The sequence below is a fragment of the Mobula hypostoma genome, chromosome 3, assembly GCF_963921235.1.
Source record: "Mobula hypostoma chromosome 3, sMobHyp1.1, whole genome shotgun sequence".
In the NCBI taxonomy this organism is placed as follows: domain Eukaryota; kingdom Metazoa; phylum Chordata; class Chondrichthyes; order Myliobatiformes; family Myliobatidae; genus Mobula; species Mobula hypostoma.
In genome coordinates this window covers 148183708-148196615 of record NC_086099.1, presented here as the reverse complement: position 1 = coordinate 148196615, position 12908 = coordinate 148183708, and the positions used below count along the sequence as shown (strand labels likewise).

At 42.8% G+C, this 12908-nt stretch overlaps 1 protein-coding gene across 2 annotated transcripts in view; it reads left to right on the top strand.

The window, feature by feature from the left end:
- Positions 1-12908, top strand: part of vps50 (VPS50 EARP/GARPII complex subunit) — a 220849-nt gene that overhangs the window by 74924 nt on the left and 133017 nt on the right. For both annotated transcript variants that reach the window (XM_063043837.1, XM_063043839.1), the window contains 2 exons: positions 5081-5163; positions 12182-12224. In XM_063043837.1, coding sequence (XP_062899907.1) covers positions 5081-5163; positions 12182-12224 — 126 coding nt within the window. The remainder of the gene's footprint in view (positions 1-5080; positions 5164-12181; positions 12225-12908) is intronic.

The following is a 12908-nucleotide window of genomic DNA, read 5'->3' as shown; positions in this document are numbered from 1 at the left end:
TAGAGAACAAGGTGGATGATCTTAAAGGGAGACTCACCTACTGCAGGGAGATGCAGAACTGCTATGTATTCTGTTTCACCGAGACCTGGCTCTCCCCTGCCACCCCCGACTGGGCCATCTGACTGGAGGGATTTTCCATCGATTGGATGGACCGGACGGCGTCTTTGGGCAAGACGAAGGGAGATGGTGTCTCCCTACTGATCAATACTGGGTGGTGCTTGGACACAGTGGCACTGACAAGCTTCTGCAGCCCAGACCTGGAACACCTGTCAGTGAAGTGTCACTCCTACTATCTGCCACGGGAATTCACCTCGGTCATACTGACAGCGGTCTACATTCCCCCCCAGGCAGACATGGAGTGTGCTCTGAACATACTGTATGCCAACATCAGTGAACTTGAGACCAGGTATCCGGAGGCTTTGCTCATCACAGCCGGGGACTTTAACCAGGCCAACCTGAGAAAGGTACTGCCAAAGTTATACCAACATGTCTCCTGCCCCACTAGATGCCCGAATATACTTGACCACTGCTACACAGCAGTCAAGGATGCCTACCGTTCCGTCCCATGACCTCACTTTGGAAATTCGGACCATCAGGCCGTACTCCTCCTCCCGGCTTACAAACAGAAACTGAAGTGGGAGGTCACGGTATCAAAAGTAGTGTCGAGCTGGACGGAGGAAATGGATGAAGTCCTCTTTGACTGCTTTGAATCAGTGGACTGGTTAGTATTCAAGGACTCAGCAGCTAATCTCGATGAGTATGCCTCAGCTGTCACGGACTTTATTTGGAAATGCACGGAGGACTGTGTGTCTCGCAAGACGATCCGGGTATTCCCTAACCAGAAACCTTGGATGAATTATGAGGTCAAGTCCCTTTTAAAGGCTAGAGCTGCGGCTTTTAGGTCCGGGGATACCAGTCGCCACAGGGAATCCAGGCATGAACTCCGGAAAGCCATTAAGGGCGCCAAAAGGCAATATTGAGCCAAGTTGGAAGCCCAGGCTAACCAGAGGGATGCCAGTAGACTATGGCAGGGTCTAAATGAGATCACTGGGCGCAAAGAAAAGGCTGGGAATATCAATAACTGTGGCGCTTCTCTTCCTGATGAACTTAACGTATTCTATGCAGGATTCGAACAGAAGAGGAGCGTCCAGCTCCCTCCGGATGAACTGGTCCTGGTGGCATCGAGATTCATTGTCACCAAGGAGGACGTTAGAAGGACCTTCCTGAGGATAAATCCAAGGAAGGCGATGGGCCCGGATGGCATCCCAGGGCGGGTTCTCCGGGTCTGTGCAAGCGAGCTAGCTGGAGTGTTTGCTGACATCTTCAACTGCTCCTTGCTTCAGTCTTAAGATCCCCTCGTGTTTTAAGAAGGCAACGATAATCCCAGTGCGGAAGAAGAGCAAGGTGGCATGCCTGAGTGACTATCGACCTGTGGCTCTGACGTCAATTGCTATGAAGTGCTTCGACAGATTGGTTTTGGCACACATCAACCACAGCCTACCGGTCAACCTCGACGCTTTGCAATTCGCCTACTGGAGCAACAGGTCAACGGCAGGTGCCATGTCTCTGGCCCTACATTCCTCCTTAGAACACCTGGAGAATAAATATGCATACGTAAGGCTGCTTTTCATTGACTACAGCTCTGCCTTTAATACCATCATTCCAAATAAACTGATTCCTAAGCTCCGGAGCCTAGGCCTTAGCACTCAGATCTGCAGCTGGTTCTTCAACTTCCTCACAAACAGGACCCAGGCTGTAAAAAATAGGGGACAAGCTCTCCTCTACAATCACTCTGAGCACCAGGGCCCCATAGGGCTGTGTACTCAGCCCCCTGCTGTACTCACTGTACACCCATGATTGTGTAGCCAAGTTTCCATCAAACTCAATATATAAGTTTGCTGATGACACAATAATTGTAGGCCGTATCTCAAGTAATGATGAGTTTGAGTACAGAGAGGAAATTAAGAACCTGGTGGCATGGTGCGAAGACAATAACCTATCCCTCAACGTCAGCAAGACGAAGGAATTGGTTGTTGACTTCAGAAGGAGTAGCAAACCGCATGATCCAATTTACATTGGTGGTGCGCAAGTAGAACAGGTCAAAAGCTTTAAGTTCCTGGGGGTCAATATCACAAATGACCTGACTTGGTCCAATCAAGCAGAGTTCACTGCCAAGAAGGCCCACCAGTGCCTTTACTTCCTGAGAAAACTAAAGAAATTTGGCCTGTCCCCTAAAACCTTCAGTAATTTTTATAGATGCACCGTAGAAAGCATTCTTCTAGGGTGCATCACAACCTGGTATGGAAGTTGTCTTGTCCAAGACCGAAAGAAGCTGCAGAAGATCGTGAACACAGTGCAGCACATTGCACAAACCAATCTTCCGTCCGTGGACTCACTTTACACCGCACGCTGTCGGAGCAGTGCTGCCAGGATGATCAAGGACACGACCCACCCAGCCAACAGACTTTTCATCCCTCTTCCCTCCGGGAGAAGGCTCAGGAGCTTGAAGATTCGTACGACCAGATTTGGTAACAGCTTCTCTCCAACTGTGATAAGACTGCTGAACGGATCCTGACCCGGATCTGGGCCATACCCTCCAAATATCTGGACCTGCCTCTCGGTTTTTTTGCACTACCTTACTTCCCATTTTTCTATTTTCTATTTATGATTTATAATTTAAATTTTTAACATTTACTAGTTTTAACTATTTTTAATATCTTTAATATTTAATATTTGTAATCCAGGAAGTGTGAAGCGCAGGATCAAATATTGCTGTGATGATTTACATTCTATTACCAATTGTTTGGCGACAATAAAGTATAAAGTTTGATGTGCCGAGATCTAGATTGTGGAGCTTGACAGTCAGCTTGTTTGGTAGTATTGTGTTAAAGTCTGAGCTGTAGTCAATGAAAAGCATCCTTCCTTGGACATCTTAATGCTGCAGGTGTTTCACGATAGTGAAGGGTGATAGAAATAGTGTTTTTGGTTGATCTATTCACCTTGTAGGCACATTGGACTGGTGGTGGTCCAAGGTTTCAATAGGTACATTTAATGTCAGAGAAATGTATACTATATATATCCTGACATTCTTTTTCTTCGCAAACATCCACGAAAACAGAGGAGTGCCCCAAAGAATGAATGACAGTTAAATGTTAGAACTCCAAAGCACCCCCCCCAGCTCTCCCCATCCATGCACCACGCACAAGCAGCAGCAAGGCAACAACCCCACCAGCAAAAAAGCATTGGCGCCCCCACCGAGCACTCAAGCGTGCAGCAATAAAGACACAGACTTGCGGTACCCCAAAGTCCATTCCTTCACCCAGTATTCGACATACCACAGGCTCTCTCCCTAATAAGGGAAAAAGCGGTGTCCCCCTTTCACAGCGAGGTGGGAGACATAACACCAGAAATCAGCGAGATGCTTTGTTGTAAGTCTGTTACATCGCTTTTTCCGAGCTCTGGGCGCACAGCAAGCAGCAAACCCGCTGCTTCCAATCTTCCTTGTTCTCCCGCAACGCATCGGTCAGCGGCAGCAGCGTTGAATCTGCCTGCCTCCAGAGCCACAAAAATCCAGCACCGTGAAGGCATGTTGGGCTTCTAGACTGCGCCCTTGGCGTATCAAAAAGCGGCCGGTCGTGAGACCCTGAGAGCGGGTCCCATTCCTGCAAAAAACCAAAGTCAGAGTGTAACTCCACGTCGGGGTCTTTAAAAGAACCTTGAAAGGGAAAAAAAGTGATAGCCAGGATTATACCCTTGATGTGGGACATGACCAGTCTTTCCAAACACCTGGCAACTGTGGGATTGAGTGCTACCGATCTGTAGTCATTAAGACATGTTGCTGCTGAAGTCCTGGAAATTAGCATGATAGTTGCTGCTTTGAAGCATCCCAGAATCATAGCCTGGGACAGCGGGAGGTTGTAAATACCTGTCAGAACTTCCGCCAGCTGGTCAGTGCAGTCCCTGAGGACCTCTACGGATACGCTATCTGGTTCTGCTGCTCTGTGTGGTTGGACATTACGGAGTACATGCCTTACCTCATGTATGTTTGGTGTCGGTGCAGTTCCTTCGTCTGTGTTAAGGCCCTCATCACTGGTTCCTTATTGTCTGTATCAAAGTGAGCAAAGTTGCTTAGTTCTTCATCCAGGTGGGTGTCACCATGAGCCGAGCAGGAGAGCTTTTCTTTGTAATTTGAAATGGAACTGATGCTTTCCCAAACATGTCGGCATAACATGCCACAATCTGTACCTTGCATCTATACATGGTGGTCTTCATGCTTCTCAAGATTCAATCTGGCCTCACTGTATGCTTTGGCATTGCTGGGTCTGTAAGCAGCGTCATAAGCTTTGAGCAGGTTCCATACCTTATTGTTCATCCATGGCTTCTGTCGAGAATACCCGGATGTTTTTGGTGGTGATGACATTGTCTATGCAGAATTTGGTATAGTCTATAGCCATGGTTGGGTATTCCTCCCAATCAGGGGTTCCCAATCCTTTTTATGCTATGGACCCTTGCATTAACCGAGGGGTTCGTGGACTCTCTTAAAGACTGGTGATGGCTCCCTTGGGCCACAGTAGCACTATTCTGGAGGTTGGTTTCTCCTTGCTGCTATTGGATATGTTGGGATCAGATATAAAGACAGATGATTGGGCAATCCCATGTGAGAGCATGGGAAGGTCCTATATGCACTTATGATGAATTTAGGAAATACAGTTTTAAGGTTAGCCTGATTAAAATTGCTAGTTACGATGAAGGTACCATCATTGCTCTAGATTGAGCAGCTGAGGCTTAAGCACTAATTCCTGTGGTACCCGATTAGTCAGAACCAGTCAACCTGAGATGGACCTTTTTATTGCCATTCTTTATTTGCTTGCTGTTAACCAAACCTGCCTTCACACTTGTATACTAACCCTTGAGTTGTAACCCTGTTCACCAGCATTTAGTGTGGGATCTTATTACTCTACTCAGAAGTGAGGTATAAAGCTTCCTCCTGTTTTAATAAAGATTCTCTAAACTGAATTTCAAATAATTTTGTCTTGATTTTTAAAATTAGTATAATTTTGTTATTATTAATCTTCTTAAGGAAGAAGATTATCCTGGTGCAATACAGCTCTGTTTGGAATGTCAGAAAGCAGCTAGTACATTTAAACACTACAGTTGCATAAGGTGAGTCTGATCTACAAATCTACATTTGAAATAACTAATATTGAAAAACTATTGCTTTTCTTCAAGGGACTACCTACCTACTTTTCAAGCTTTATAGACAGATGGCTCAGATATTTTAATGTACTTTGCTTAAAGGGTGCTGGAACACAGAGTGCAGTGCAGGAAATACTTTTGAATGTAGTCTTAGAAAATGTTCTTTCATTAGTTGACAGAACATTGGGGCAGCAATTAGTATTGATGATTCACAGTTTCAATGATATAGGTGTGATCCTGATTGCTATTGCTGTCAGTGTGATCTTGCAAATTCTCCTTATGATTGCATGCATCCTCATCCTCTCCCCTTCCCCTCCCACCTCCCAACAGGTTTCATTTCCTCCCATATCATTAGAGGCGCTTGTTGGTAAGTTAACTGGCAATATACTGCTGCAGCAAAACAACAAATTTCACGACATATGCCAGTGATCATGGGATTGTGATTCTGATTCTGGTCTCTGGGGAATTGATGGACAGGAGACTTCAGGGTAATAAGTGTGGCAGTGGGATTGTTGAGAGCCACATAAACTTGGCGAGCTGAATGGTCTCCTTGTGTGACATAAGAGGAATATCAAACATGAGAAATACAAACATTGACTGTACAATTATTGAAATGTGTTTATAATTTGAGGTGAAGTATTACCATTGTGGATGAATATTGTAATTTCTGTGACCTTAATTCCAGTTAAGGGATTGATATTTTAAATGCTAAACATACTTTTCAAGCTGACTGCATGTTTTTATTTTGTAATCTGAATTATAAACAATTTTGTAACTATCTTTTTATTTAAGTTCAAAGAAAATCTTCCATCCAAATGTCATTCAGCCTTCATGGAATATTGGCATCTGGTTCATCAGCTTCAATTTTCGTTTTAAAAGTAAATTCCTCATTCTGTTTAGAACGTTTGCTCCATTTCTATCCGAAGTGCCAAGTGTGAAATGCCCACAAAATTATGTCAGATGATGGTTTGAATCAGTAATTGAATTATTACTAATTCTTTGTGCTAAATCTGGCATTCCTTTTCAAGAAATGATAACCTGTGATCCTCTCTAAAATTTGGCATGCAATTGCTAGTTGTTTGGAGTGCATATAACTGGTGCATACTGGTGACAAAGGCAAACATCTGGTTTATTTGAAGTTCCAGGAACAAGAAGGCTGGTTACATTGAATAAGTTCAATGTAATTTGTAATGCAAGTTCAGTCTCTAATTTTCTAAGTCTCTAAGTTCATATCTTTTGTGACAGCATGCAACTTGAAATATGTATTATCGTACTTTTGTCAGCTTAGTTCTTTAATATTTCTCTTTCATTTGAGATTCTCTGTATTCCTGCATTCACACCACCTTAAAATTCTGGTTCTCCATCATTCATGAAAATTTTAACTGTTAGTTTCAGCCATGATGTACATGCAATGGTAAACTCTGATTCATCTGTTCCCAAAGTTCCAGAGTTTACTTACATTTCCACTTAAACTCCTGAAACTCCCTTAATTTTAATGTCTTGAACTTTCACGTAGCCTTGCTATTCCCTTTCATAGAACCATTCCTCATTATTTATATCATTCTCTTCTTGTATCCGTTTCTCCTCCCAGCCCAATGACTTTGGTCTGGTAAGGAGGAAAAGAATCTTACAATAGTTAACTTACTGTTATATTGTTAAAACTTTTAACTGATTACTGTTTGGCTCTCTGCAAAATTACAAGGGTGATTGATAACCTCAAGCCATAACTTCAACGTTTGTAGCTCCAGGCCTCATTAAAATGTACTCTGTTATCCTGGCTACTGTTTTTAAAGAAAGGCTACTGAACTGATTACAGTTCCTGTATTAAATATGAGTGTTCTATTCATCTTTTCTCTGTAAATTGAATCAAATGTACTTCGGGTGGTTGCAGCTAGATTTGGTTTTACTCTGATGTGCTGAATGCTAACCCTGTAAATCTAAAATTTCACTTACATGTAATTATTATGGGGGTTAAGTCAGAAAACACCAGAAAACAAGGTAAATTGATCATGGTAAATTGCCCTGAGTCAGTTGGTATGCGTTAAAGTCATGGGGAGTTAATGGAAATATGAGGAGAATAAAAAATAGCATAAATGAAGGCTTGGTGTGTGAGGGACAGCATGGATTTTGAGAGGGGTCGAGAAATTCATGGTAAAAACTAACAAACTATTGATTTTTGTATTTAAGAAACACTCAGCTTCATTTGGATAGAGATTAAACTAAATGTAAGGTGTACATCTTGTGCAGTACTGAGTTGAAAGAGGAGAACTTTTTGTGCATCAAGTTATTTTGTGCACCTTTTAAACTTGTTTCTGCTCATTTGCAAAGTCTTTCCAGTTGGGAGATTGGGCACCTTAGCATGGATGTAGTTGGAGACGGTCTAGAGGAGGTTCATGAGAATTTTTCCGTGAGTGAAACGGTTAACGTATGAGGAGTGTTTGATGGCTCTGTGCCTCTACTCACTGGATTTTAGAAGAATGAGGGGGGATCTCATTGAAACCTATTGAATATTGAAAGACCAAGACAGAATGGACATGGAGAGGATGTTTCCTATAGTGGAGGGCCAGAGGGCACAGCCTCAGAGTAGAGGGATGTCCATTTAGAACGGAGATGAGAATGAATTTCTTTAGCCAGAGGGCATTGAATTTGTTGAATTCATTGCCACAGGCTGTGGCAGCTGTTGTTCAGTATATTTAAAGTGGAGTTTTATGGTTAGACAGGGTCAAAGATTACGGGGAAAAGGCAGGAAAATAGGGCTGAGAGGGATAATGAATCAGCCATGATGGAACAGCAGAGCAGACTTGATGGACCAAGTGGCCTAATTCTGCTCCTGTCTAATGGTAATTTCAATATGTCGAAGTGTATGATCCAGTACTGACTGAAATTTGTGTCAGCTATACCTTTCACATAATCCAGCTGTTGAAACAAGGAGTGAATCAAAAACCAAGTTGCTGATACCATAGTGGTATTCACGATGGGGCACTGATATTCAACCCTTTTGTTGTACTTGGGTTTGTGATGCCTGATCTGTTTCAGCACTGGACTTGTTATATGTATCTGTGAACTTGCAACAACTTTTAAATATAGGGACTGGAGCCTCTGATCTTCGCTGTATTATGGTCCTGTGTTTGGCAGTTGGTTTGGGGCCGATAAAGATATAGGATTAGCTGTTTTTGGATGCCAGTCAGATTGTGGAATTTGGACGGGGTGATGTCTGTGGTTAGACAAGCGGTAGAGACATCCATTTGCCATCTCTTGCCCTCACTATGGAATCCTTATGCTGCTGTGGCTGCAACGGAGAGTGCATTTCAGGTTACCAGGCAGCTGTCAATTAGCCTGTTTACCAGCTGCAGCCATCAGGAAACACATGGAGACTGTCTTAATAGGGGATGGGGGGCTGTTTCATGGAGAGCATCCTGATAATTTTTTTAGTTATTTTCACCACTTTTTAAACTTCAGCAGTTTTGCAGGTTGGGTGCACCCATTTAGCATTCCAATCATGGAAGAAATCCAATTTCTTGGCAGTTATTCTTTGTGGTTTGTATGGGGAAACTCTTCCTTGAACATAAGATTTTAAGAATTGTTTCTTCCTCTTCCATCTCCCAGCAGTTTGATTTGCGTAGCTGAAAAATTGGTGTGGAAGATGCGGGTTTAAATTCACTGGGTACTGGCATCGGTATTGGAGAAGGAGGGAGCTGTTCCAATGGGATGGACTACATCTGGACCAGGTGGAGACCATCCCATTGGAATGGGACCAGGTTCCTGGCAAATCGCATGTCTAGGGCTATGGGCAGGGCTTAAACTAAGTAGTAGGGGGAAAAGTAAGGATAAAATAAACAGGAATGAGAGGTTACCCCAGAATAAAGAATAAGACAAAGTTTATTAAGAGATAAGAATTTAACTTCAGGCAACATGGAGACAAATTTGAGAAGAACCTGGACTAGGTAGGTTACGCAGTCTTTGGGACTTGCGATCCTGGGGATAGAGATTTATGACTATACTATCCCCAATTACAAAACTGCATTTCTCTTCTCTTTTCTCTCCACCTCCCCCACCCACCCCCCCCCCCGCAGGTCTTGAATGGCTTCCTGAACAACGGTGGTATGGTTCAGCTGCTTACCCTTCCTATAGGTCCCATTCCTATCTGCACAGGGAGCAAGAGTCTCACATCTAATCAAGGGTTGAGGCTGCTCCAGAACTACCTCTTGGATCCTACCTACCTCACTTGCAGACTCACACTCTTGTCCCTAACCAAAGACCATATCTGAAGTAGTTAATCTAATGGATGTGACTGCATCCTGAATCACTGTGTCCAGGTAACTCTTCCCTCCCTGATGCATCGCAGTGTTTGAAGCTCAGATTTCAGCACATCAACTTTGCACCTGATTTCCTTGAACAACCCACACTTGTTGCAGAAGTGGTTGCCAAGAACCACAATGGGGTCCACCAGCTTCCCATGTTATGCAGTTCCAACACATTACTTGATCCTGATTCTGAACCCTACTTTAGTTATTATTTGAAGTATTTTAAAACATAGAACATAGACATAGAATAGTACAGCACAGTACAGGCCCTTCGGCCCACAATGTTGTGCCAACCCTCAAACCCTGCCTCCCATATAAGCCCCCAGCTTAAATTCCTCTATATACCTGTCTAGTAGTCTCTTAAAATTAACTAGTGTATCTGCCTCCACCACTGACTCAGGCAGTGCATTCCACGCACCAACCACTCTCTGAGTAAAAAACCTTCCTCTAATATCCCCCTGGAACTTCCCACCCCTTACCTTAAAGCCATATCCTCTTGTATTGAGCAGTGGTGCCCTGGGGAAGAGGCGCTGGCTATCCACTCTATCTATTCCTCTTATTATCTTGTACCCCTCTATCATGTCTCCTCTCATCCTCCTCCTCTCCAAAGAGTAAAGCCCTAGCTCCCTTAATCTCTGATCATAATGCGTATTCTCTAAACCAGGCAGCATCCTGGTAAATCTCCTCTGTACCCTTTCCAATGCTTCCACATCCTTCCTATAGTGAGGCGACCAGAACTGGACACAGTACTCCAAGTGTGGCCTAACCAGAGTTTTATAGAGCTGCATCATTACATCGCGACTCTTAAACTCTGTCCCTCGACTTATGAAAGCTAACACCCCATAAGTTTTCTTAACTACCCTATCCACCTGTGAGGCAACTTTCAGGGATCTGTGGACGTGTACCCCCAGATCCCTCTGCTTAAATACTTACTGTAAAAAAAAACTATAGAACAACGATAAATAGTGTCTCTGTGGGATGCGGTGGAGGTAAAATGGCTGGAAACTGGGAGAATATGGCTGTTAAACAGATGGAGCATACATATGCAATGAAACAACTCCTCAATCTGTGTCTGAGCTCACTGCTGGAGAGGAGGCCACACCAGAGACAATAAATGACCCTGATGGATTTGCTCCTGCTTCACCTGGAAGGACTGTTTAGGGCCCTGAATAAGATCATAAGACGTGCTGTAGGAGCAGAATTAGGTCATTCATCCCATCAAGTCTGCTCCGCCATTCCATCATGGTTGATTTATTATCCCTCTCAACGTCGTTCTCCCCGTAACCCTGATGCTCTTGCCAATCAAGAACCTATCAGCCTCCACTTTAAATATACAGAATAACTTGGTCTCCACTGCAGTCTGTGACAATGAATTCCACAGATTCAGCACTCTATGTTTAAAGAAGTTCCTGCTCATCTCTGTTCTAAATGGATGTCCTTCTGTTCTGAGGCTGTCCTCTGGTCCTAGACTCCCCAATATTAGAAATGTCCTCTCCACATCCACTCTATCTGGGCCTTTCAATGTTTGATATGGTTTCAATGAGATCCCCTGCACCCCCTCATTGTTCTAAACTCCAGGCCCGAGCTTTCAAACTCTCCTCATATGTTAACCCTTTTATTCTCAGGATCATGCTTGTGCAGCTGCTCTCTCTCCCCTCTCTAATGCCAGTGCATCCTTTCTTAGATAAAGGGCCCAAAACTGTAAAACAAAACACTCAAATTGCAGTCTGATCAGTGCTTTGTAAAGCCTTGATATTACATCCTTGCTTTTATATTCTAGTCCTCTCAAAATTCATGCTAACATTACATTTTCCTTCCTTACTACTTACTCAAACTGCAAGGTAATCATTTGGGAATCCTGCAAAAGACTTCCAAGTCCCTTTTCACCTCTAAACAGATGAATCTGCTGATGGAACCCAAGTCCTTGACAAATTGCAGACCCAGCAGATTTGATTACTGGAAGAATGCCAAGTACAGTGATTAAGCACACTTATAGAATGTCCTTCAATGAAGCTGTACTTGGGTAGAAAGGTGTGACAATCCTGGTTGTTGTTTCGAAGCTACCACTGGCGGAGTGCAGTGCTAGTCTTCACTTGCAACAAGGAAGAGAAACAGGTGCATACGATTGATCTACTTTGGGTTAATTATTTTCGTTTAATACATAATGAAAACGTGCTTAACATGCTAACACAATTTTGTCTAGTATTGTGTTCAGTTCCAGAAAGGCAGCACTTGTATCAAATTAGTGAATTGATGCATCTGGCTACATTGCATCTTTAGTAAACAAGCTGTTGGTTGCTTCATTTGTGAAGCTTTTTCTTCCCTCAGGAATGTTTCTTTTATTTGTTAAAGAACAAGCATTGACTATTAGGCTGGGGGACCAGAATAGAGTAATATTTCATTCAAGATGCCATGCAAACTACATTACTCATATTTCACTCAGGGATCTAACATTTCTTCTGCATGAGTGAATTTTCTACTAAATTAATCAGTTTTAATGATTAGAATTTAAATTAGAATAATTTTCTAACCATCTAATCAGATTGTTTTAAAAACCTGGCATAGCCTCTTTATTAATCCCAATTTTATGGGTTGAATGTGATTAACATTTTTAGTCTCACCAGTGGTATTCACATATTAATTCACATATGGTAAACTAACTATTGTTTCTTTTCCTTAAGTGAGCTGAATTCAAAATTACAGGATACTTTGGAACAAATTGAGGTAATGATATTAAATATTTTTTGCTAGAATAAATCATATAAGGTAGAAATGCAAGCATAAAGTTAGAAGCCTCGAATTCTTGTTGACAAGCTTTCGAACATGGAGCAGTATAGCACAGGAACAGGCCCTTCAGCCCACAATGTTGTGCCAACCTAATTAAATTAGTAATCAAATGCCCACGCCACATAAATTATTCTTTTCTATATGTACAATGTCTGTGTCCTTCCATTTCCTGCATATTTGTGTGTTTCTCTGAGCCTCTTCAATACCTCTATTGTATTTGCCTCCATCACCACTGCAGCCAGTGCATTCCAGGCACTCACCACACTGTATAAACAAAAACTTGCCCCACATGTCCTTTGAACTTCCTCTCACTTACCTTTAAATACAAATCCTCTGGTTTTTGACTTTTTAACCCTACTTTAAGGACGCTGGCTGTCTACTCTATCTGTGCTTCTCATTTTGTAAACCTCTATCAGATCTCACCTTGGCCTCCACCACTCCAGAAAAAGCAACACAAGTTTGTCCAATCTCGGTTTATAGCACGCACACACACTCTAATCCAGGCGGCAACGTACTAAACCTTTTCTGTACCCTCTCCAGAGCCTTGATATCTTTCTAATGCGGAGACCAGAATTGAATACCATACTGCGGATGCTGTCTAACTGGAGTTTTATAAAGCTT